The sequence below is a fragment of the Chenopodium quinoa genome, unplaced genomic scaffold (genome assembly GCF_001683475.1).
Source record: "Chenopodium quinoa cultivar QQ74 unplaced genomic scaffold, ASM168347v1, whole genome shotgun sequence".
Classification (NCBI taxonomy): Eukaryota; Viridiplantae; Streptophyta; class Magnoliopsida; order Caryophyllales; family Amaranthaceae; genus Chenopodium; species Chenopodium quinoa.
In genome coordinates, this window is record NW_018744922.1 from 26,655 (window position 1) to 47,579 (window position 20,925).

The window sequence follows — 20,925 nt, forward strand, 5'->3', positions numbered from 1 at the left end:
CACTTCTCATGGCAAGACCCAAAACTTTTTTCATCTTGGTTAAACACTATATTGATACAATATAAAACTAATATTCTTAGAATAGGGATTTAACTCAGGTATAAAAATGATAAAAAACTATAATCTATAAATCTAACAAATAATTCAACTATTCACTTAAAAAAAATAAAAAATAAAAATAAATAAAAAAAAACTTAAACTAATTTAACCAGCTATTATCTATTTAACCTATTAAACCGATGCGAAAAGTCTTTTCCCCAATCCCGCCCATTTCTTTTACCACCGGTTTTCAAGAACCGGTGCGAAAAGTGCGGTGTCTAATTCATTTTTTCTACTAGTGCAAGAACTCAAGTCCTATCTCATTTCACAGTAAGTTCTCATTTTCGGTGCGAAATCATCTTTTTCGCACCGGTTCAAACTGGTGCGAATTACAAAAGAGAAAAAAAAATAAAATAAAAAAATAAAAAAGGAAGAAAGGGATTTCGCACCGGTTCAGTCCAAACCGGTGCAAAAAAAAAGAAAAAAAAAAAAAAAAACGGGCTGTTATATCTTTCCCCCTACTTTTCCATCTTCTGTTTTCCCTCAGCTCGTTTTCGCCTTCTCTTCCACCACCTCCGAATTTTCACCTTCTCCATTGAAGCGGTATATTAGCTTTCTCACTCCATTGAAGCAGCTGCACCTCCTTCTCTCTCCATATCTCTCCTCCATTGAACTCGTGCTCTTTATTCTCCATTGAAGCGGATTCTGAGCTTTCTCACCTCCATTGAAGCAGCTTCGAGGTAAGGTTTTTCTTATCGTCTTCTTAATCTATCGAATTCCTTCGCAATCTAAGGTTTGTCGTTGATTTGCTTTTCAATTTAGTAATTTTAGGGTTGTGGTAATATAGGGTTTGTCTGAATTTACAAATCTTGATTCAACCCCAAATTCTGACAAACCTGCAACGCTTCCGACCAAGACACCGTCACCTTTAACGACTTCCGGTACCGGCGCTTGAAAGGTTTTTTTTTCTGTTAAAGCTTACAAAACCCTAATATAAATCTCTCTTTCGCTCAATTTTTTCCCCAATTACAAGTAACTTTCTTCTCTTTTTCGCTTAATTCATCTTTATATTCTTTTATGCTGTATTTTTTGTTGATTTTGTTATAGATTTAGTTGAAATTTGTGGTATTACGTTGTGTTTTTGATTTATTTTTTTTAATCTGCGTTTTTTTTGCTCAATTTTTTCCCCAATTTCAAGTAATGTTTTTGCTAACCTTGGCTGTGTAGAATCTGTTGATTGTGTATTGTGGGTTCTTTGATTTTAGAACTTGACTCGTTATTTTGGGTTCACTGTTTCTTTTTTTTTTTCTTTTTTTTTTTTATTCAATAACTTTGCTATGAATCTGAGTTTGTTTTGATAAATAATTAGTTTACTTCATTATAATTGGCCTATAAACAAGTTGAGTTTCACTATATTCATACTGATTAAAATTTGTATGCATTAGTCAATTTTTTCAAGCATTGGATTTGAGTGTCAATTTTTGTTTGCTTCAATGTGTTTATGATGGATATTTTGTAGGGCTTCAATGTGTCTATGGTGGGGTTGGAAGGCTTAGGCATGCACAGCCTTAGATTTATGATTGTCTGAAAAGACTTATTCTGTTTATTACTTATATGAAGATACTAAGGTTGTTATGATATCTTTCACATTCTAACTCCTGTAAATGATATAGGATGTGGTCTATACTGTAGAAGAATCTGATGATGAGGAAGCTCCGGACATAACTTACTGGGAAGCAATTTCCTACTTGCTATTTTGACCTTATGGGTGTCAGTATTATCTGGATATCTCGTTGATGCTATACAGGTAATTCCTTACATCTATTTATATATATTTCATGAAAGTAATATTGGCTCTTATTTTTACTGGTGCATGGCTTTCATGGATATGGTCTGCTGATTTTGAAGGAAGGTGGGGCTCAAAACCTTGTTCTTTAATAGGGAACCAAAGGTGGGATGACTGGGGTCGTGGGGAGTTGGTAGGTTTATACCAAATCAATGTGTGTTTTTATCTATAATAGGTATGTAAGCATAAAGAATTCTGCCTTTTGTAGTTTTCCATCTGGACTATCTACTGCACAATTTCATTTCCTACCAATTTAGCACATTCTACAATTGCACACTAGTGAAGGTGTGCTGAAGGCTTGGTTGAGGAGGCCATAATCAGTCCTTGAGAACGCTCAAGGAACACTGAAGTGTAGAACCTAGGAACATAGCACCTTCGTGAGGCATGCCCCTCATTGTGGTGGAATTTATAAAAGAAAAGATTCTTTGTGTAAAACCAGGTTTCAGACAGTGCAGTCTGGGGAAATTAATGCAGCCACTCAATTTTGGATTTCTATGGTTAAAAAAATTAAAAAAGTGATGATAAGTCTTTGCATCGCTTTGATAAAATCCACCCAGGCCAACATTGACCTCATTGTGCAATGAAATACCTTACTGCTGAGATAACACTATTACAGACTTGATAAGAGAAAACATTTTAAATAAGTTGTGAAAAGTTGTAGATTAAGGGAAGGCATGAGAAGATGAAATCATAAGAAAAAAGCAACACAAAAGAGCTCTATTGAAAAGCAACTGTTTAGGAATAGACTCTCCAAGAAAAAACCCTGCTTGAAAATCCATGAGCTCTGCAAAATTCCATCTAGGGAGTGGAGTATGTCTTTAAAATAATTGCACGAAGCTATGTTTGATGATCCTCCATCAAGCTCTTCTTGGTCTTGCTGCAGTTCTTTGTAATTAAATCCTCTGCATTTGAATGTGATGGTTTCATTATAATCATGCCCAAAAATGTGAGTCTCATCAGTCTGTAAGTTGTCTTCATGTTTTGAATAATCTTGTAGGAAGATTTGATTCTATGCATATAAGCTCTGCCATAAAGAACAATCCTTCTAATAGATTCATTTGTGATCTTTGGTGTGTAATGTCGGAATTGTTGAACTGGTGGATAATGATACAACCAGACAACATTTTTACTTTACTTGAACCTTTTTCAGGATGCATCTGACTCGTGGAATATGCCCGTTGCTTTTATTAGTGTGATTCTACTTCAGATTGTGGGAATGCTGCTGAGCATGCAAGTGCAATCATGTTTGCTGTAAAGGATAAGCTTGTAAGTTCTGAATCTCACTCTATGCTCCATCTTGTGCGTCTACTGACTTTTATAACTCACGATGATACTCTATATTGCCTTCTTTTCCTTAATAGAAGGCTTGTTCGTGTTGTATGGGTGAATCATGTTGATTATTATTTTATTTAAAAGGTTTCTTTATGGATTATGTAGGACATCAGTCTTGGAGTAGCAATTGGCTCTTCTATGCAAATATCCATGTTTGTGGTAAGTTGACATTACTAATTGGATATGATTAGTTTGTTACAAACCATTTTATATGTTTTATGGTATACGTGTCACTTCAGTCTAGCGAACATGTGAGTATCTGTAATCTTGTTAAATTCTTATGACATCATTTTCTTGTGTTTTAATGATCTTTTAATCTTGAAAAGACAATTTTTGAGTTTATTGATAGAAGTCATTATATATGTTAACTTGGAGAGTTATTTTTTCTTTGCTTGTAAAATAAAATTGGGTTTGAAGGTTTCGGTGTACTTAATGACAGTGTGCACATGCAATATGTAGAGATGATTTTATCTTGTATACTATGAGGAGATCTCATTTGCAAGAAGAGATTCCTAAATTCTGGATTATACTTCTCTGTTGGATATTAATAAGCATTTCATAGATATTGCTCAACCTAGTCAAATGATGCTCCATATAAAAGCTTAAAAGAATTGATAATCTACTTCAAAGGGTCTCCTGTTATAGCCACTACTCGGATTGTCTAAGACTCGGTGATTTTGTGGCTTCACTTTGATGTTTTTCAGTAGTTGCCTTGTTTTCATATGCATGTGTATGCTGAAATCCCTTGCAAGGTTGTACTACTTTATAAGGTTTTTTCTATTCTGCTTAAGGTGTAGTAAAGATTCACTAAGATTTTAAGGCCATTATTATAGTGTCAATTAGATGTTGACTATGAGCTTATACAAATCTGGATTCAACCCCAAATTCTGACAAACATGTCTGAATTTAGGGTCTTGAACAAGACCGTTCTACCCGAAATCGAATATGCAACATATGTAACTGAAAGATATTGGATCCTTAATTTCAACCAGAAACTGAACGAACCCAGATTATTGGTAATGAATGTGTCCCAGTGTTTGGGTTGTCTGATCTTGCATAATTGGAGTTGGGTTTTGATTCTTGTACTGTAGCTTCTTGATTGCATCCTTAATTTCTTGTATACCTTGCATGTTAGCAAGTTTGTTATAATATTCATATGAGCTGATATTTATATTTTTGCAGGTGAGGCAAATGTTGATCGCAATTCTATGTGAATCTGAACTGAAGTTAGCAGATGAAACAATCGAACAAATACTTTATAAGGTAAGGTTAACACATTTCCACATGTGCTGTATTCTTTGAACTTATTGCTGGTTTGCGGAGATCTATATTAAAGAGTATGCAAATCCATAAATAAAATGTTGATGTGCAGTTGTTACTAAAAATTCTGTTTTAAGACTGAAAATACTCAAAACTGTACCAATATAAGCAGAACATGATCTAAGACCAGTATCAGTAATTGCATCTGTGGGCAAGAGATTTTGAGGGATCTCTGGATTCTGTAGTTCACTTAAGTGATCATTGAGATATATTTTCACTAATATGTAAAGATCTGGTTAAATTAATTATGTATAATGATAATGCTAGTGATTTACTTAGTACAATATATTGAAGATGAGAATTATATACTTTAATCTGTGGCTTTAAACAGTACCTATTGACCTGTTTAGTGGAATGCTTGTCTAGTAGTGTGTTATTGCTTCCCGTCATCACTCTGTCATATTGTTTTTTACATCTGCAAAAGATGACCTAAAAGAGAACTTTGAATCAGTAACTAAATTCGATTATTGTCTGCTTAAGTTTTGCTAGTTGACTATCGACAGTTGGTTAAGGAGTAATTAGTTTTGGCTGCTTTGTCTTAGATCGAGCTGGAATCTGCAAACTCTGAAATTCAGAAATAGCATTCTTCATTTCAAGATGAGTCTTTTATATCCCCAGCTACTACTCCAGGTCAGTCTTATAATTTTTAGCTTATATTTTGTATTTCTAATGTTTTGTATTTCTTTTCCATTTAACTGTCTTGGAGCTTTTATTTCTGGTTGATATGAAAATCTTCGTTATTGTTCCTGCAGAACCTAAATTGGTGGTTAACTATATCCGAACCTTAAGGTCATCAAACAAGTCACTGAAAGAGCAGGTTTGTGCTTTTTCCTTTCCTATCTTTATTACTGTATATTATTAGTTTTCGATGGTGAATAATTTGTTATTTCTTCTTACCAGCTAGAAAAAGCAAAGAAGAAAGAAGCTGCCTTTATTGTGACATTTGCCAAACGAGAGCAAGAAGTGGCAGAATTAAAGGTCAGTTTATATTCCCATTTGTTTCACCTCGAGCATCCTGAGCGTAGTTACTCCATTAGGTTAGAAAGGCAATCACCCTCTTTATTTGCTTTCATATTGATGATTGTAAATGTCTATAAAGATTTTTACTTGCTTTCACTTCTATGGAGCTAAGAAGTTGATCATTACCCCTCTCCATGCTCTATAATCTTGGATGGGGGCACAATCGCGGAACCACTTTTGCAGTCAATGCGGATGATTGACTGCTATTGCAGCTTGATATGTCAGTTGGTTATCTCATAAACACTTACCATGCTGTGAGGTTTCTCAAATTCCTTTACAACGGTGATATGGGCATGCAGCTGATTGTAAAATTGGAACACAATCAATATATAGACCCTAGCTTGACTGTTCGTGATAGTATTGTCTCTAAAAATCTAATATGCACAATAAATATATTGACCTACCTTGACTGTTTATGATAGTAATCTCTTTGAAAATCTAATATTTAAATCCTACTTGAGATTGTCCTACATGTTCACCAGCACGACACCACAGCAGCTCACCAGTACCGCAACACAGAGGACCACGCAGCAGCAGCAGAACCCAGCAAACACAGCAGCCTGACCAGAGCGCCAAACCAGCAAGCAACACAGCACTACAGCAGAGCAGCAAACACCCAGCACAGCCTGACCAGAGCAGAACAGAAACACAATAGCTCAAGAACTCAAACCAGTCACCCAGCCAGCCTGAACATAACAGAGACACAGCCACAAAAGCAAATAGATGCCCAGCCAGCCAGTACAGCAAATAGACAGAGGCACAGCAGCGCAGCAGAACAAAAATAGCAGCACAGCAAAACAGCAGAGCAGCAGGTCAGCCTGAACACACAACAACACAGCAGCCAGTAGAGCAGCCACCAGCACAAGACAGCCTGAACAGAAGCAAAACCAATCACCCAGCCAGCCTGAACAGAGCAGAAACACAGCCACAGAAGCAGAACAGCCACAGCCAGCAGAGCAGAAACACAGCCACAGCCAGCAGAGCAGCCACCAGCACAAGACCAGGACAGTTAGTTAAATGAAATGCAAGAAAGGTACTCAGAGATAAGTCTAGATTATTTAATTTTTTTTGGATGAAAATTGTAATATTACAGCCTTTTTTAATGAAAATATGTAACTTTATATATTTGTAGTGTTTATATATCAATTTAAGTGAAAAAAATGCAAAGAAAAAAAAAATTATTTTTTTGGGGCATTTTTGGCACCGGTTTTGGAACAGAACCGGTGCTAAAAGTTTTTTTTTTAATATTTTTGGGGACTTTTCGCACTGGTTCACATCAAGAACCGGTGCGAAAAACCGGTGCGAAAAGTCTTGGGATTTGGCATCCCTCAAATCAGAACCGGTTCAAAACCAGTGCGAAATGGGAGTTTCGAACCGGTGCTGATTAGTAATTTTCGCCTAGTGTTGATATGCGCGCTCGGTGTGCGTGCTTGGTGTGTAGGGCTTGGTGAAGGATGAAGCTTAAAAGGTGTTCGAAATTTCAGATCTGGAATGGACTTGGGGTCTTGATGAAAGGGAGTTTGGGCTTAGGGTTTGAATATAGTAGGAAATGAGGAAGTTTAAGGGCTAAGGGAGCAGCGGTTGTAGCTAACCTTGAGGGGCGGACGCACGGTGGTATCAAACTTTGAGGGGCGAACATAAACTTTGAGGGGCGGTTGTACCAATGTAAGGAAGAAGGAGTTTGCAGTGCAAATTGAATAATGATGGTCTAGCAAATATTAAAAGGCCTTGTGATCATTAACATTTTTACAAAAACAAAAAATACTCTATAACTGTAACTATCATTTTAATTGATAGTTACAAAAACTAAGTTTTCATATAAAATGACCCTACAATTTGTAGCTAACAATATTTTATTAGTTACAATTACTATTCTATTTGTAACGGGCAATAATTTGTCAGTTACAAATAATGTGTCTAGATGTTTCTACTCATTATTTCTAACAGATTTTTATTTTGCTAGTTACAAAAAGGGTTTTTGTAACTTTTTTTTTTTTTTTGTTAGTTACAAATAGACCGTTACAAATAAGATTTTTTCTACTAGCATATGAGCATGACCTGTTGACACCTGTGATGATTTGGCCCTGGTTTGTTGCTTGACCATTTGTGCTCGTTGCCTCATCATTGGGTGATGAATTGCATAAGTGAGTGTTGATGATGATTTTCTGGATTATGATGGATATTTTGCCCCTATTTCTGGATTATGAGGGATATTTGCCCCTATTTCTTCAACTGGAAAGCTCATTTAAATCAAACGACAGTCCCCTAATGGAGGTTTCTTCTGCAATTTCATCTATCTCATCATCACTTGGCAACCACTCTTCATTCAAGTCCGTATTTGAGGCCTTCAACAGCAGGCAGTGATGCCAAGATTTTCAAAAAACAAAAAAAAAAAAACAAAAAAACAAAAAATGAAAGGAGATGATTGTGTGAATTTAATGAGGCAGTAGGATGGGTAAATATATAAATAAAAATTCCCCTTTGTAAGAAAATGAATGAAATTTTTTTAACGTTCAAAATGGCGCCACCTTTCTATACAGTAATGAAATATGTGGCGGTTTTTTTTTTCCACAATTCATGTTTGATGTTTTTGGATGAATTGAACTTCTTTATTGAAATATTTATGGTCCTTGTTTTGTCTTGTAGCAATTCTATTGGTTGAAAGTGTTAGTAGCTACATTTAATTTTCATTATTGAGTCCACAAATGACAACCAATGATAATTTTTCTGGTTTAATTTAAACTTTATAATATTGCATTAAACAAACCCCACATGGGTCATGTACTCCCAATGATTAATGTATAAGGAATCTTCTCATTTCCTTAAGACCATACCTTTTAGAGAAATAGCCCTGTAATAAAGGGACAGAGGGAGTAACAATTTGGATAAAACATTAATATGTTTTTGAAATTGCTAGTTTGCATGTATTTCAAGCTTATTATATTTTCTGGATGAATGGTTAAACTTTACACGTATATTTGTAGAATTCTAGATACATTCTTTTAGAAAGGATGAATAGAGTTTTATAATGTTTCCAACAATTGGTAAAGGAGATTTTTGAGAAGGACTATCAACAAATAAAGGAAAAGACATCTCTAAAATACAACTTCTCATAAGTGACTTTTATGGCTAAGTTGGACATCGTGTATTCAAAATAATAGTTAGTTATGAGACACATGAAGTATTGAGTTGAAGACTCAATTTGTCATTAGTTGACAACCAACATATCTTTTCGTTTTATACACTATTGAGTGGGACTCATTAATGTTGTGATTCAAGTACGAATTAATAGAGAAGAAAAAAACCTTGTTTTATGGTGCATTAGATATAGATACTAAAATATGCCTAACAAAGTGTAAAAGTAAAAAACACTTAAAGAATTACTCTTAAAGTTATAAGATGATATATGATAAGAAATATGAGAATCAAGGAATAAAGGAAAGAAATTCAAGATTCCAATTCTATCTATAAGTTCATGTTATAGTAGTTAACTTGCATCTTTCTACACTAATATTAGATACTGCTTGAGTATCTCACTTTTGTAGAGATATCAAAATTATAGAAGTTAAGCGAAGTTATTAACTTACGAGCTAGGAATGAAGCAAGTAATGTTACATTAGTTGTAATGTCATCTCATTTATTAAAAGTCCTTTTAAAGATTAAGGCTGGAAGAAATAATAGGTAATTGTTTACACACAAAAAGACTCTCATTCAAAGTAAAAGAGCAATGGTTGTTGGTTTTATTTTAAGCTATGAGTCAAAAATACTTGATTATAAACAAACAACTCTTTTTAACACAAAATTTACAAGGTTCAAGTCAAAGTTATGATTTATGTTCCAACTATCTTTAGCAATGTCATATAGTCCATATAACTAGGAACACGCTCAAGGCTCTATTAGATAGACATTTGAAAGTTGATTGATTCAATTCATTCAAAGACAAGCAAGTCTTACTTATTGAAAAATGACAACAAAAGGGAAGTGTTATAGACAATTGAGTTCGAATGCTAAAGAGGATTATATTACTTTAACGTTTTCACAAGAATTTGAATAGAATATGACTATATTTATCAAACGTGAAATATAACTGGATCTTGAGTAGCTCAAAATTTCAGTGAAGTATATAATTGACTTGGCAAGATAACAAAACATCTATATTAGATCAAAGTGATGAGCCAAGAGTGACCGTCTTAAGGTTGTGTATTGTAATTTCATAACCAACTCCATAAATAATATAGTAAGTCCTGACGGAGATATCGAAAGTCTTGGAAATGATTCAAACAATGATGAATCACATTTCTTCCTATAAAATTCTGGAAAGATATGCACCAATAACTAATGATGCACTAAACATATTGTCAAAGCTAAGAAAAGATACCATATTTAGTTATGAATAGAAATAGTTTTTACTATCTTTTTAATGTATGTTTAAGGCTCTTAGTCTTAGTGAGAGCTAGAGCTAGGCATCGTGCCGAGCCGGGCCGCCGCGGACCATGCCTCGCCGAGCCAGGAGGTGGATCGTGTCGTGCCGTGTCGGGCCACCAGATGGCACACCCCAGCCCACGGCATGGCACGACCCACATGCCTGGCGAGCCGGGTAGTGCCGGGCCGCAGGCCAACCCATTATTTTTATTATTAATTAATTAATTTTAATATTTTTAATATTTTTATTATTTTAATTATTTATAGTTCTTTGTATTATTATAGTTCTTTTTATTATTTTTATTTTTATAATGTTTCTTTTTATTGTTTTTATTTTTATTATTTATATATATTTTTATAATTATTTTTATTATTATGAGTCGTGCTGGCGGACCAAAAATTTGTGCCGCTCGCGGGCTTATGCCGAGTTCGTGCTGAATTTTTATTTCTTTGTTCACGGCACGACCCACGGCCCACCCCTCGTTCTTCGTGTCATGTCGTGCCGCTAGCGGGCTCGTGCCGTGTTGAGCCGCTATCGTGCCGTGCTTGTAACTAAAGTGGGATCTAACTGTTTGTTTTTCAATAAACTTTTACCTAAAGACAATATACATATCTCTTTGTAAGTGTTGAAATGGACAAAGGGGTATTATTACTTTTTTAACCAATTAAGAAATAATACTTATTGCTTGAAATTGTGTCTTTTTTGGAAAGGAACATATTTCCAAAACGACAAGTTGGAGAAAATTGAACCCGATAAACATCAAGACAAGGAACAAACAAAAAGTGAAACTCAAAAAACTTTAGAAGAGCTTCATAAGAATAATTATCAAGAAACTCAAAGAACTTTATAAGTGGCTTAAGAGAATTCATTACTCACAAAACTTTAAAAATATAATTGGATTAAAATAAAAATAATCAAAGGAAAATGAAAATTAATAATCCCACCTTTGTCATTTCTACTCAAAACAATTTTTTTTCGAAATTTGGAAACAATCCCCCTATTAAAACCATCTTCTCCAAAGAAGCCTCTTACCAATTTTTAAAATTGGTAACATATTTTAGAAGGTGACTTGACACGTGTCACCTTATGATCGGTCATTTATAAATATTTTAATAATTAAAAAAAACCCCTTCCCCTTCCGGCCCCTTTCCCCTTCCTTCTTCTCCTGATCCGCCACCTGAACTAGCTCCCCTCCCCTTGCTGTGTTAGAGCCCCACCCACTGAACTAAAGCCCCCACCCGTTGGTGTATAAATGCAGCCTTGAATCGACAATTATTGTGCGAGTTTTAATTTGTGAGGTTTCGACTGATAATAACGCCAATAACCGAATTTGAGAGAGGAAGAAGATTGGCGTATGGAGGTGGGTTGGTGGAGTTGATAGGTGGTTAATGTTTTTTGGGGAGTGGTGGGATGGTGGAGTTGAGAGGTGGTGTGGGTTTTCGGTGTAGGTGGTTGCTAAATGAGAGAAATTTTTTGGGTGTGGTGTCGAGTTAGTGGTGGGGTGAGTTTCAGTTAAGGAGTGGAGCTCATATGGGTTGCCAGGGTTGGGTTGCAGGGTCAGCTGGGGTTGGAGAGCGAAGACGTGGTTTTGTCGAAGGTTAAATGGTGGGTCAAGTGGTGTTCTGTGCGTGGGGACAGGTAGTGGCCATTTCAGTGGTCAGGTGGGAGGGGGCAGGTAGGGTTGGGAGTTCGTGGTGGAGATTAGGTATTTAGGTGGGTATAAAATGCTGGCTGTGATGGTGGTTATGGAGAGGCGGTGGTGGTGTTGCCATTGAAGGATTGGGAGGTGGGATGTAAGAAGGAGGAGATATAAGAATTTTATTTTTTTTAAAAAAAATAGTAGCATATTAAGCAGGTTTTGGGTAAAAATAGAGCTGATCAAAGATGGCCCGCCCTGAATTTGGGCGAGTTTTGGGCAGCCTTTTTCTTTTTTTTATTTATTTATTTATTTTTTGGACGGGTTTGGGAATGCATTTTTATGCTATTTTAGTTCATTTTTTTGGTCCGTCCAAAAGTGGCCTGAAAAGCCCGTACGACCCCACCATTTTGGACGGGTTTGGGCATGGAATTTTCAGCCCGAAGCTAGGCCTAGCCGAGGAATAAGCTGATTTTTTAAGTCCCGGCCCGGTCCGAATTCGACCTTGCCCGCCCATTAATAAGGTCTAGGTAAAAAAAAATTATTATGAGCAAATGGGGTTAAATGTTGGATTGATTTTTAGATTTCAAAAAGATGGGATTATGGTTGAATTAAAATGATAAAGGTGGGATTATTAATTTAGAACGATTTGTCAATGTGGTGTTGAAAAATAAAGAAATTACTAGAATAGTGTTCACCTAAAAATATTTCTCAATTTAGTGTCCATGTAGTTTTGGAAATTACGAACCTAGGTTATAAATTAAAAATTATTGAAGAGAACCTTATTTTAATAAAATCCTAATAAATATGTATGATGGGAAGGAGTATGATGGTAAAAAGGAGAGGAGGCTTATGACTGAGGGTTGTAATACCGAGATATCTATGAAAGTAGCGGAGGTGGGTATCAACTCACCCCGCGAACAACAATGAAAATATTAAGTTGGAACTGTCGAGGAGTCGAAATGCCTCGACAGTTAGCGCTCTCCGGGAAATGTGTTGGAGAGAGTTGCCAAATCTTGTCTTCATTATGGAGACAAAATTGGAGTCTAGAAGAGTAGAGAGAGTTCGGAAGAAATGTGGATTTACAGAAGGTGTAGAGGTAAGCAGTAGTGGCAGAGCTGGTGGTCTTGCTCTTTGGTGGAGAGATATAATGACCAATATGGTTTCTTTCTCCCAGAACCATATAACGGTGGATGTGGTAGGAACTGACAATAACCCTGTGTGGAGGGCGATTGGTGTATATGGGTGGCCGGAGAAAGAACATAAGCACAAAACATGGAGTCTGTTAAAGAATCTGTACAACTCCTATGAGTATCCAGTGGTCTTTTTTTGGCGACTTTAATGAAATTCTAACAGATGATGAGAAGGTGGGAGGTGTTCCGAGAGCTGAACGGTGTATGGATGGATTTTGCGAGGCGATGGATAGTATGGGTGTGAGAGACTTGGGCTTTAAAGGATGCAAATTTACATGGAAGAGAGGCTTATCGGTCTCAAATCTTGTCAGGGAAAGATTGGATAGAGGCTTGGCTAGTGAAGGCTGGTGTACCCTATTTCCTGGTGCAAGTGTCATTAATTCTCCTATTGATGTAAAACTTTCTGATCATGGCCCTATTGTCATCAAGGTGGATGGTAGTGCAGATGGTGGGAGGAACAAGAAGTTGTTCAGATTTGAGAAGCACTGGCTTTCGAGAACTGAGTGTGAGGGCGTTGTTAAAGACTATTGGAGTAGTGCCTACAATGACCCAATACAAACAAAAATTGCAGGGTGTGCGGTTGCTCTCAGCTCATGGGCTGGCAAGACCTTTGGTGATATTAAGAAGAGAAAGAGGAAGGCAGAGGAAGAGCTCAAAGAAATACAGAAGGGTGCCATGGATGATGTTGGGTTGTCCCGGTGCAAACGCCTATCAGAAAAGTTAGCTGAACTCCGTTTGATGGAGGAGTCGTACTGGTATAGCAGGGCTCGTGCGTGTGAGCTCCGTGATGGGGACAAAAACACAAACTATTTTCATCACAAGGCTAGCTCTAGAGAAGCAAAAATATGATTAAGGGGCTTGAAAAATGAGGAAGGGGAGTGGAAAAGAGGCAAGGAGGAGGTTCAGGAGATTATAGTGAAATATTTTACAAAAATATTCAATACTGAAGGGACCTTAGATGGAGAAGAAGCATTAAAGGGGTTATCTTGTATGATTACGGAGGAGATGAACCAAACACTTTGCGCTGCTCCCACAAGTGCAAAGATATCTAAAGCTTTATTTGAAATGCATCCGAACAAAGCCCCTGGGATCGATGGTATGCACACTCTCTTTTATCAGAAGTTTTGGCATATTGTTGGCAATGATATTATTAATTTCATTATTGATTGGTGGTATTATGAACTGGATATTTCGGATATTTGGAAAGACTTGCATTATCCTTATACCGAAATGTCATAATCCCCGTAAAATTACAGAATACAGACCAATTAGCCTTTGCAATGTAGTGTATAAAATAATATCTAAAATGTTGGCCAACCGTCTGAAACCTCTGCTACAAAATATCATATCCCCACAACAGAGTGCTTTTGTCCCTGGAAGACTTATCACTAACAATGCCCTTGTTGCGTTTGAAATTTTTCAATACATGAAAAGGAGGGGCGATGGGAGACATGGGACTATTGCATTAAAACTTGACATGATGAAGGCGTATGACCGGGTGGAATGGAGTTTTCTGGAGAAGGTTATGCTAAGACTCGGCTTTTGTGACTTCTGGGTTCAAAAAATAATGAGAGGCCTTTCTTGTTATTCTTTCTAAATCAAAGCAAATGGGGAAATTTTTGGGAATATTACTCCTACGAGAGGTCTTCGGCAGGGGGACCCTATATCACCATATTTGTTCTTGCTTGTAGCTGATGCTTTTTCCAGACTCTTATCTCACTGTGCAGGCGAAGGATTAATTCATGGGGTGGTATGCCATGGTGCTCCTAATATATCTCACTTGTTTTTTGCGGACGATAGCATCTTTTTCTCTAGAGCTAACATAAATGAATGCTCCAAGATTGCAAATATTCTCACTATTTTTGAGTCTGCGTCTGGTCAAAAAATCAATCTTAGTAAGTCGGAGGTGTCTTTCAGCAAGAATGTGAGGCCGGATAAGAGGAAAGATATTTGTGAGTTACTTGGTGTTGGGGAGGTAGAAAAACATGAGAAATATTTGGGCATACCTACCATTATCGGCAAATCAAAGAATATTATCTTTGCAAGTTTGAAGAGTAGGATTTGGAAGAAGTTACAGGGTTGGAAGGAAAAACTCATGTCAAAAGCAGGAAAGGAGATTCTCCTAAAATCTGTAGTGCTGGCCATCCAGACATACTTAATGGGTGTGTTCAAGTTGCCAGGCGGACTGCTAGATGATATTCACTCTGTGATGGCTCGGTTTTGGTGGGGTAATGGTGGTGACGGCAAAATGCACTGGAAATCATGGGAGTACTTGTGCCGTCCAAAATCCCGGGGAGGAATGGGTTTTCGAGATTTAAGGGTATTTAATCAAGCCCTGTTAGCGAAACAGGGGTGGCGACTCATACATGACAGGGATACTCTACTATACAAGGTTCTCAAAGCTAAGTATTTTAAGTCCTCTGACTTTATTGAGGCTCGGAGGGGGTTTGATCCAAGTTATACTTGGAGAAGCATTTGGGGAGCAAAATCCCTTCTGTTGGAAGGCTTAATATGGAGGGTGGATAATGGGTTGGATATTAAAGTATGGAGTGACAAATGGTTACCTAGGGAGACAGGTAACGAAATACCCATTCCCCCAGCTAATGGACTACATGATCCTGATCTCAGAGTAAGTGACATCATTGATCATCAAACTGGGCAGTGGGATGTTAGGGAGATGGGGCTGCACCTTGCAGCTACGGATATTGCTGATATAATGAATATCCCCCTTCTTCCGTCACCTAGTCCTGACATACCAGTCTGGAAATTCACAAAGAACAGAGTTTTTTCTGTAAAATCTGCATACTGGTTCGGTATGGATAGCCCATCTAGCGCTGAGAACTTGCATAATGAGGACTATTGGAAGCCCCTTTGGTTGGTGGAAAGGCCCCCCGAAGCTTAAACACTTTTTATGGAGAGCAAGTCACAGGGCCCTAGCAGTGGGAAAAGAATTACATAGACGTCACATGAGAGACAAGGACATGTCAAAGGTGCAATGTGGATGAGGAATCAGTTGTCCATGCTATATTCCAATGTCCTACATCCTGTAAAGTGTGGGAGGAAAGCCCATTCAGAGACCACGTAGAAGCCATTGATGAGGATGATTTTTGCTCTTTACTGTCTCACTGGTTGCGGAACTTCTCCAGAGAGCAATTCAGTAGGTTCGCTACCATTATGTGGGCAATGTGGCTGTGCAGGAACAAAATGATTTTTGAGGACTCAACTCAAAACCCTCATGATGTTGCAATTGGGCTGTTGAAATTTGTTGCTGAGCACAATAGCTACACAGCCAAGGTATGTAGCAGGCCGAGCACCAGAAGTTTCTGCTCTACTTCCTCCTGGACGAAACCGAGTAAAGGGGTGGTCAAAATAAATGTTGATGCAGCCACCTTTAATGGAGAGGGTATTGGGATTGATGTGGTAGCAAGAGATTCACAGGGAGGTATAATGTTTACGGCTGCAAAGAGACAAACGGGCTGCTAGGATCCCAGTATTGCTGAAGCTGCAGCGGTGTTATATGGGGTTCAATTGGCCATCCAGAATGGGTATACGAAGGTATGGGTTGAGAGTGATGCAGCTAATATTATACAGAAGCTCAACGTCCATGTTCAGGAGCTGTCGTACTTGTATTTGTTTATTGAGAGGATCCTACTGTTAGTTCCGAATTTTAGCTACTTTAAATGTAGTCATGTGAGGAGGAATGGTAACACCGTGGCTCATCTGTTAGCCAGGTCGTGTACCCGTGATGTACCTGAACAATGTTACTTTGAGTCTTTTCCGGAAGGTGTACTTCGTCTTGCGGAATTGGACATTAATTAATATATCCTCTTCTCCCTTTCAAAAAAAAAATAAAAATAAATAAATATGTATACCATCGAATTTATTTATTTATTTATTTATTTATTTTCATTTTTTATTTTTAACACGAAGAGGGTTCCTTTTATTAATTACTCAAACCTTAATCAAGGAGAACGTGAGGTTACAATAGGTGGGATTTCTTCAAGCCAAACTTTCATTTATGCGTAATAAGATATATCTTTATCAAGTCAAACATCTTTATCTTAAATAATGCTTACGATATCTTAATTTTTTTTTAGCATTGAGCCTCATCAATTCATCATTAATGCTTTTGTATTTTAATAATAGTAAAAATGGATATAAGCACTATGGAATATATGAATATGATGTACTAATATAAATGTTCAAATAATTTCTTGCATTTTTTTTATTTTTGACAGCAAGTAACCAAGAATATTAGAGCAACTCCAATGGTTGTAAACTTGTAGCTAGGGACTTGCTTGCAACATTAAATAATCCCTACCTAGTAGCTTGAACATTGGAGCTAGAAAATGCAATTAGCTTGGTTAAGCAAATTAGATTTGGAGAAAAACTTACCTATATATATATATATATATATATATATATATAAATATAAAGAATCAATAAAATGAAATATAAAAAGTTAATTAAGGAGGTGGGATTCATTTAAAATTGTAAGCTAATTGCTAGCCATTGGAGCTCAAAGTAACTACAATGACAATTAACTTTAAAAGCTTATGTGGCATGCCAAGCTACATGTCAAATTAGTTTTATGTCAAATTAGCTTGCCATTGGAGTTGCTCTTATTAAGCTAAGCTAGAAATATCTAGCAAAATAGGCTGTATAGCAGAGCTAGTAACCAAGAATTTTATTAAGCTAAGCTAGAAATATCTAGCAAAATAGCAGAGCTAATACAAGAAGGATTCTCTTCCACCCAAACTCTCAAATCCTCATAGTTTCTACTATTTTGAGCAAGTTTGTGGGCAGCCACATTCTCACAACTGCTGAGTTGCGAGTTGCGAGTAATCAATAAAGGAGCACAAAGCAAGTAGCTTAAGGATGTCCCTAACAATGATACGACCAGAGTTAGACATTTCCTGCTTCCCTGCTTCAAATAAGTGAATAGATTGCTGCAGTCCGTTTCTAGCATATTTGTTATCGATATAAGTTGTCAAAAAAATATGTAACATGAAACATCAACGTTTGGAACAATGGTGAATTAAAACCCTTAGAGAATAGTTTTGAGACTCCAATGATTTTTTTATTGAGACTTTAAATACGAAGCAATAAAAATTAGGTTTAGAGTTTTTCAATCCTAAGTGAACACCACTTTGAGAAATATTTTAAAGTGAACACTATTTTAGTAATTTCTTTATTTTTAACACCAATTTAGCAAATCGTTTATTAATTTATTAGTTTTGATTTTTCCAATAATCAAAGAGGTAAACTTTCGTTATGTTGCCCAATAAAAAGTTAGGCACGCTCACCTCAAGCAGTGAAGCCCCTTCTAATTCCTTTCTCCGACTCCAGCAATATGGCCGCAACACCTGCTTCTTCTTCTACCCTCGGCGCAACACCCCACGATTCCCTCGAAATCGATGATTCAAACATCAAACGCAAACCTGTTACAGAATCTTCCGATTCTTCTACTATAATAAAGAAACCCAAACTAGATGCCACACAAAATCTTGAGGAACACCAACCAAATTCAAATTCAAATTCTGCAAAGGATGACAACTCTGCGAGCAGCTTTGTTACCATCGAAGCTGCTGCTGCCGAGGATAAGGGATCCAGGCACTCTATGGAAGACGCTTGGGTTGTACTTCCTGACGCTAATTTCGACGACTCCGCCAAATTAAGGTTTTTGTTTTTGTTACTGTATTAATTAACATCAATTTTAATATTGAATTGCAATTTATGATTAGGCTTTTTTAGATGTTTTAATTTGTACTGTTCTTGACATTATTATGATTGTCACATTTTATGGAACACTATAAAATTTTGTTTTAAAGCTCTATTTAGGTTCAATTTTATTAAGGTTTTTTGTTTTTGTTACTGTATTAATTAACATCAATTTTAGTATTGAATTGCAATTTATATGATTAGGCTTTTTTAGATGTTTAAATTTTATACATTTCTCGTCACTGTTAATTCAAGAACACTATAAAATTTTGATTTAAGGCTCTATTATAGGTTCAATTTAATTATAAAGGTATATTGGTAAGTTGTCGATATGTGGTTTTAAGCAAAAGTGGGCTATGGTTAGAGCTGTAATTTGGTTATGAAGTTAAGAGTAGAGTTATGCATTATGCTTAGAACCGTAACGTGCATTATAGGTTTTTTAGTAAAATTGCTATTCATTGCACCAATAAATATTAAATTGAAACATCTTGGTAAATTCTCGATTCTCTACTAAACTTATTGAATTAGAATTTGTGTTTGATCTTATGATGCTTTTTTCCAATTCTCAATTCTCGTCGTCTCCATTTGCTTCTTTTTGCGTGGGGTATTGGGGAATATGGAGGTGTTGGTTGGGCATAACGTCATTGTTTTTCATTGTGCAAAGAAATTGAGGTTTTGATCACTTTGCATAAATGCAATTAGAGTTCTTGTTAATTGGAGGCTTTTAGCTTGTAGAAATTTTTGGCTATCGTTTCCAACCATGGTAAGTAAAGGATAGCCTATGCCTACCACCTAAGCAACCACCTCCCTTCACTCCATCACAATCGTACATACTCCCTCCGTTCTCTTTATTTTATTCCATTTACTATTTAATTGGTCAAACTTTAAAAACTTTTATCTCATTTTGTAATTTATGTATTAGAAAAAAAAAATTCGTATGAAATATATTTAGATTTATTTAAATTATAATTTCATAATTTAGCCTTTTAAGATTTTTACTAATATGATACTCCGTCCATTTCCATATGATAGTCCCATATAAAATCAATCACGTAAATTAAGAAAAGAAGAATATTTGGAATCTAACTTTAAAGTACAAAAACAGCTCATAATTAGTTTGTCTTATTTAAATTTTTTGATTTTTTTTTGGGAAAGCATTAGCCATAATTGCATAATTTACGTGAGGGATTTCCTTACTTAGACCTATGTCATCAACACACAATCAATTAGTTTAACCAATCAGAATTCTTTTAACGTATTATTAACCAATGTGCCTTCAATTTACAAGCTTTGAATATATTCAATATGGGTAAAATAGGGAAAAAAAGAAGTTAAAAATAGAATATATTCAATATGGGTAGATCTTTTTAAAACGCCCAAAATAGTATATGAGACTAACAAATAGAAATCGAGGGAGTATTAAAAATATTAATGTTTAAAGTTGTAAATGGGAGACTGCCCAAAATGCAAATGGGAAGATACAAAAAGAACAGAGGGAGTACCTTACCTGTAGGTATGATAATTACATGGACAAAAAAAGCAGTGGATTTTATAATTAAGGCAAAATTTATTGTTGCAAAAAGTCCCCACTCTTCATATTGTGTAAAGACAAGTGCACATCTTCAAGTAGAGGGAATCAAAGGCATGCACTTGGAAAATTTTTTTACATCTAGGTTTTAACACCAGAACCAATATTTTTAAGTGTTGCAAAAATTAAGAAAAGCAAATGCATGTCGAATTTTTTTCTAGAATGTGTCACAAAAGAACAAATTAATAAATTATTAATCCAACAGCCAAAGAGAGCAATTCTAGCAAATTAATCAAAGTTGTAAATCTAATCCTTAATTTATAGGGTTTCTATGAAGTGGCACAGAATTATTTGTAATACGTACTAAGACTATTCATTGAGACATTTTAATGAGTGAAAATTTGGCTGAGGTGAGGGAGAGAAATAGAGAGGTTGCTTCGCAAACCGAGCTACTTTTTTAAAATAAATTGTTATCACCTGAACCAAGTTTGTATCAAATTATCAATCAAGGGAAAGATTGAGGAAATTCTTTAATAAAATTGTCGAAGGACGGCAGTGGAAAACTTGATAATGTGGAGTCATTTTCGGCCATTTTTTCCGTTCTTTCAATTGTGTTTGTATAAAAGCTTTGGAGTACGTCAGCTATTGATTGACTGATTGAGTTTGTCTCTTTTTATTCATTTCTGTTAGCTTGTATTTATTTCCTTGCTCCTTGCATTTTTTCTGCTAGCTTTTCTATGCTTTCAATGGTGGTTATACAAAAGGTTTGTAATGGAATTATTAAGTATAGATTAAGCTTGTCCCCTTTGTATTTATTTCAGTTCCAATTGTTTGTGTAAGGTTTATCTACAAAAGATTGTATTACCA

General features: G+C 36.0%; 1 protein-coding gene and 2 long non-coding RNA genes across 4 annotated transcripts; all 3 read left to right on the plus strand.

Moving 5' to 3' along the window:
- The first annotated feature begins 731 nt into the window (after positions 1 to 731).
- On the plus strand, positions 732 to 3,101 carry LOC110706171. Of its 2 annotated transcripts, XR_002508253.1 has the most exons (4): positions 738 to 779; positions 887 to 997; positions 1,713 to 1,846; positions 3,036 to 3,101. It is a non-coding gene; the product is annotated as an uncharacterized LOC110706171 (long non-coding RNA). The 2 variants fall into 2 exon arrangements; XR_002508254.1 differs by lacking the exon at positions 887 to 997 and having other exon boundaries at positions 732 to 779.
- On the plus strand, positions 3,098 to 6,119 carry LOC110706170. Its single transcript, XR_002508252.1, has 6 exons — positions 3,098 to 3,151; positions 3,323 to 3,376; positions 4,400 to 4,480; positions 5,080 to 5,167; positions 5,290 to 5,354; positions 5,438 to 6,119. It is a non-coding gene; the product is annotated as an uncharacterized LOC110706170 (long non-coding RNA).
- A 6,488-nt stretch (positions 6,120 to 12,607) lies between these two features.
- Positions 12,608 to 16,628, plus strand: LOC110706169. The gene is made up of 6 exons (XM_021884071.1): positions 12,608 to 12,853; positions 12,936 to 13,584; positions 13,759 to 13,905; positions 14,537 to 15,683; positions 15,800 to 16,103; positions 16,293 to 16,628. The coding sequence occupies exons 1-6, from the start codon at positions 12,608 to 12,610 to the stop codon at positions 16,626 to 16,628; spliced, it is 2,829 nt and encodes a 942-aa protein (XP_021739763.1).
- The last annotated feature ends 4,297 nt before the right edge of the window (positions 16,629 to 20,925 follow it).

Coding starts and splice junctions, on each gene's coding strand:
- LOC110706169 (XM_021884071.1), top strand. CDS start 12,608: ATGTGTTGGAGAGAGTTGCCAAATCTTGTCTTCATTATGGAGACAAAA. Junction 15,684..15,799: donor GACTATTGGAAGCCCCTTTG/GTTGGTGGAAAG, acceptor GACATGTCAAAG/GTGCAATGTGGATGAGGAAT. Junction 16,104..16,292: donor ACAATAGCTACACAGCCAAG/GTATGTAGCAGG, acceptor ACGGGCTGCTAG/GATCCCAGTATTGCTGAAGC.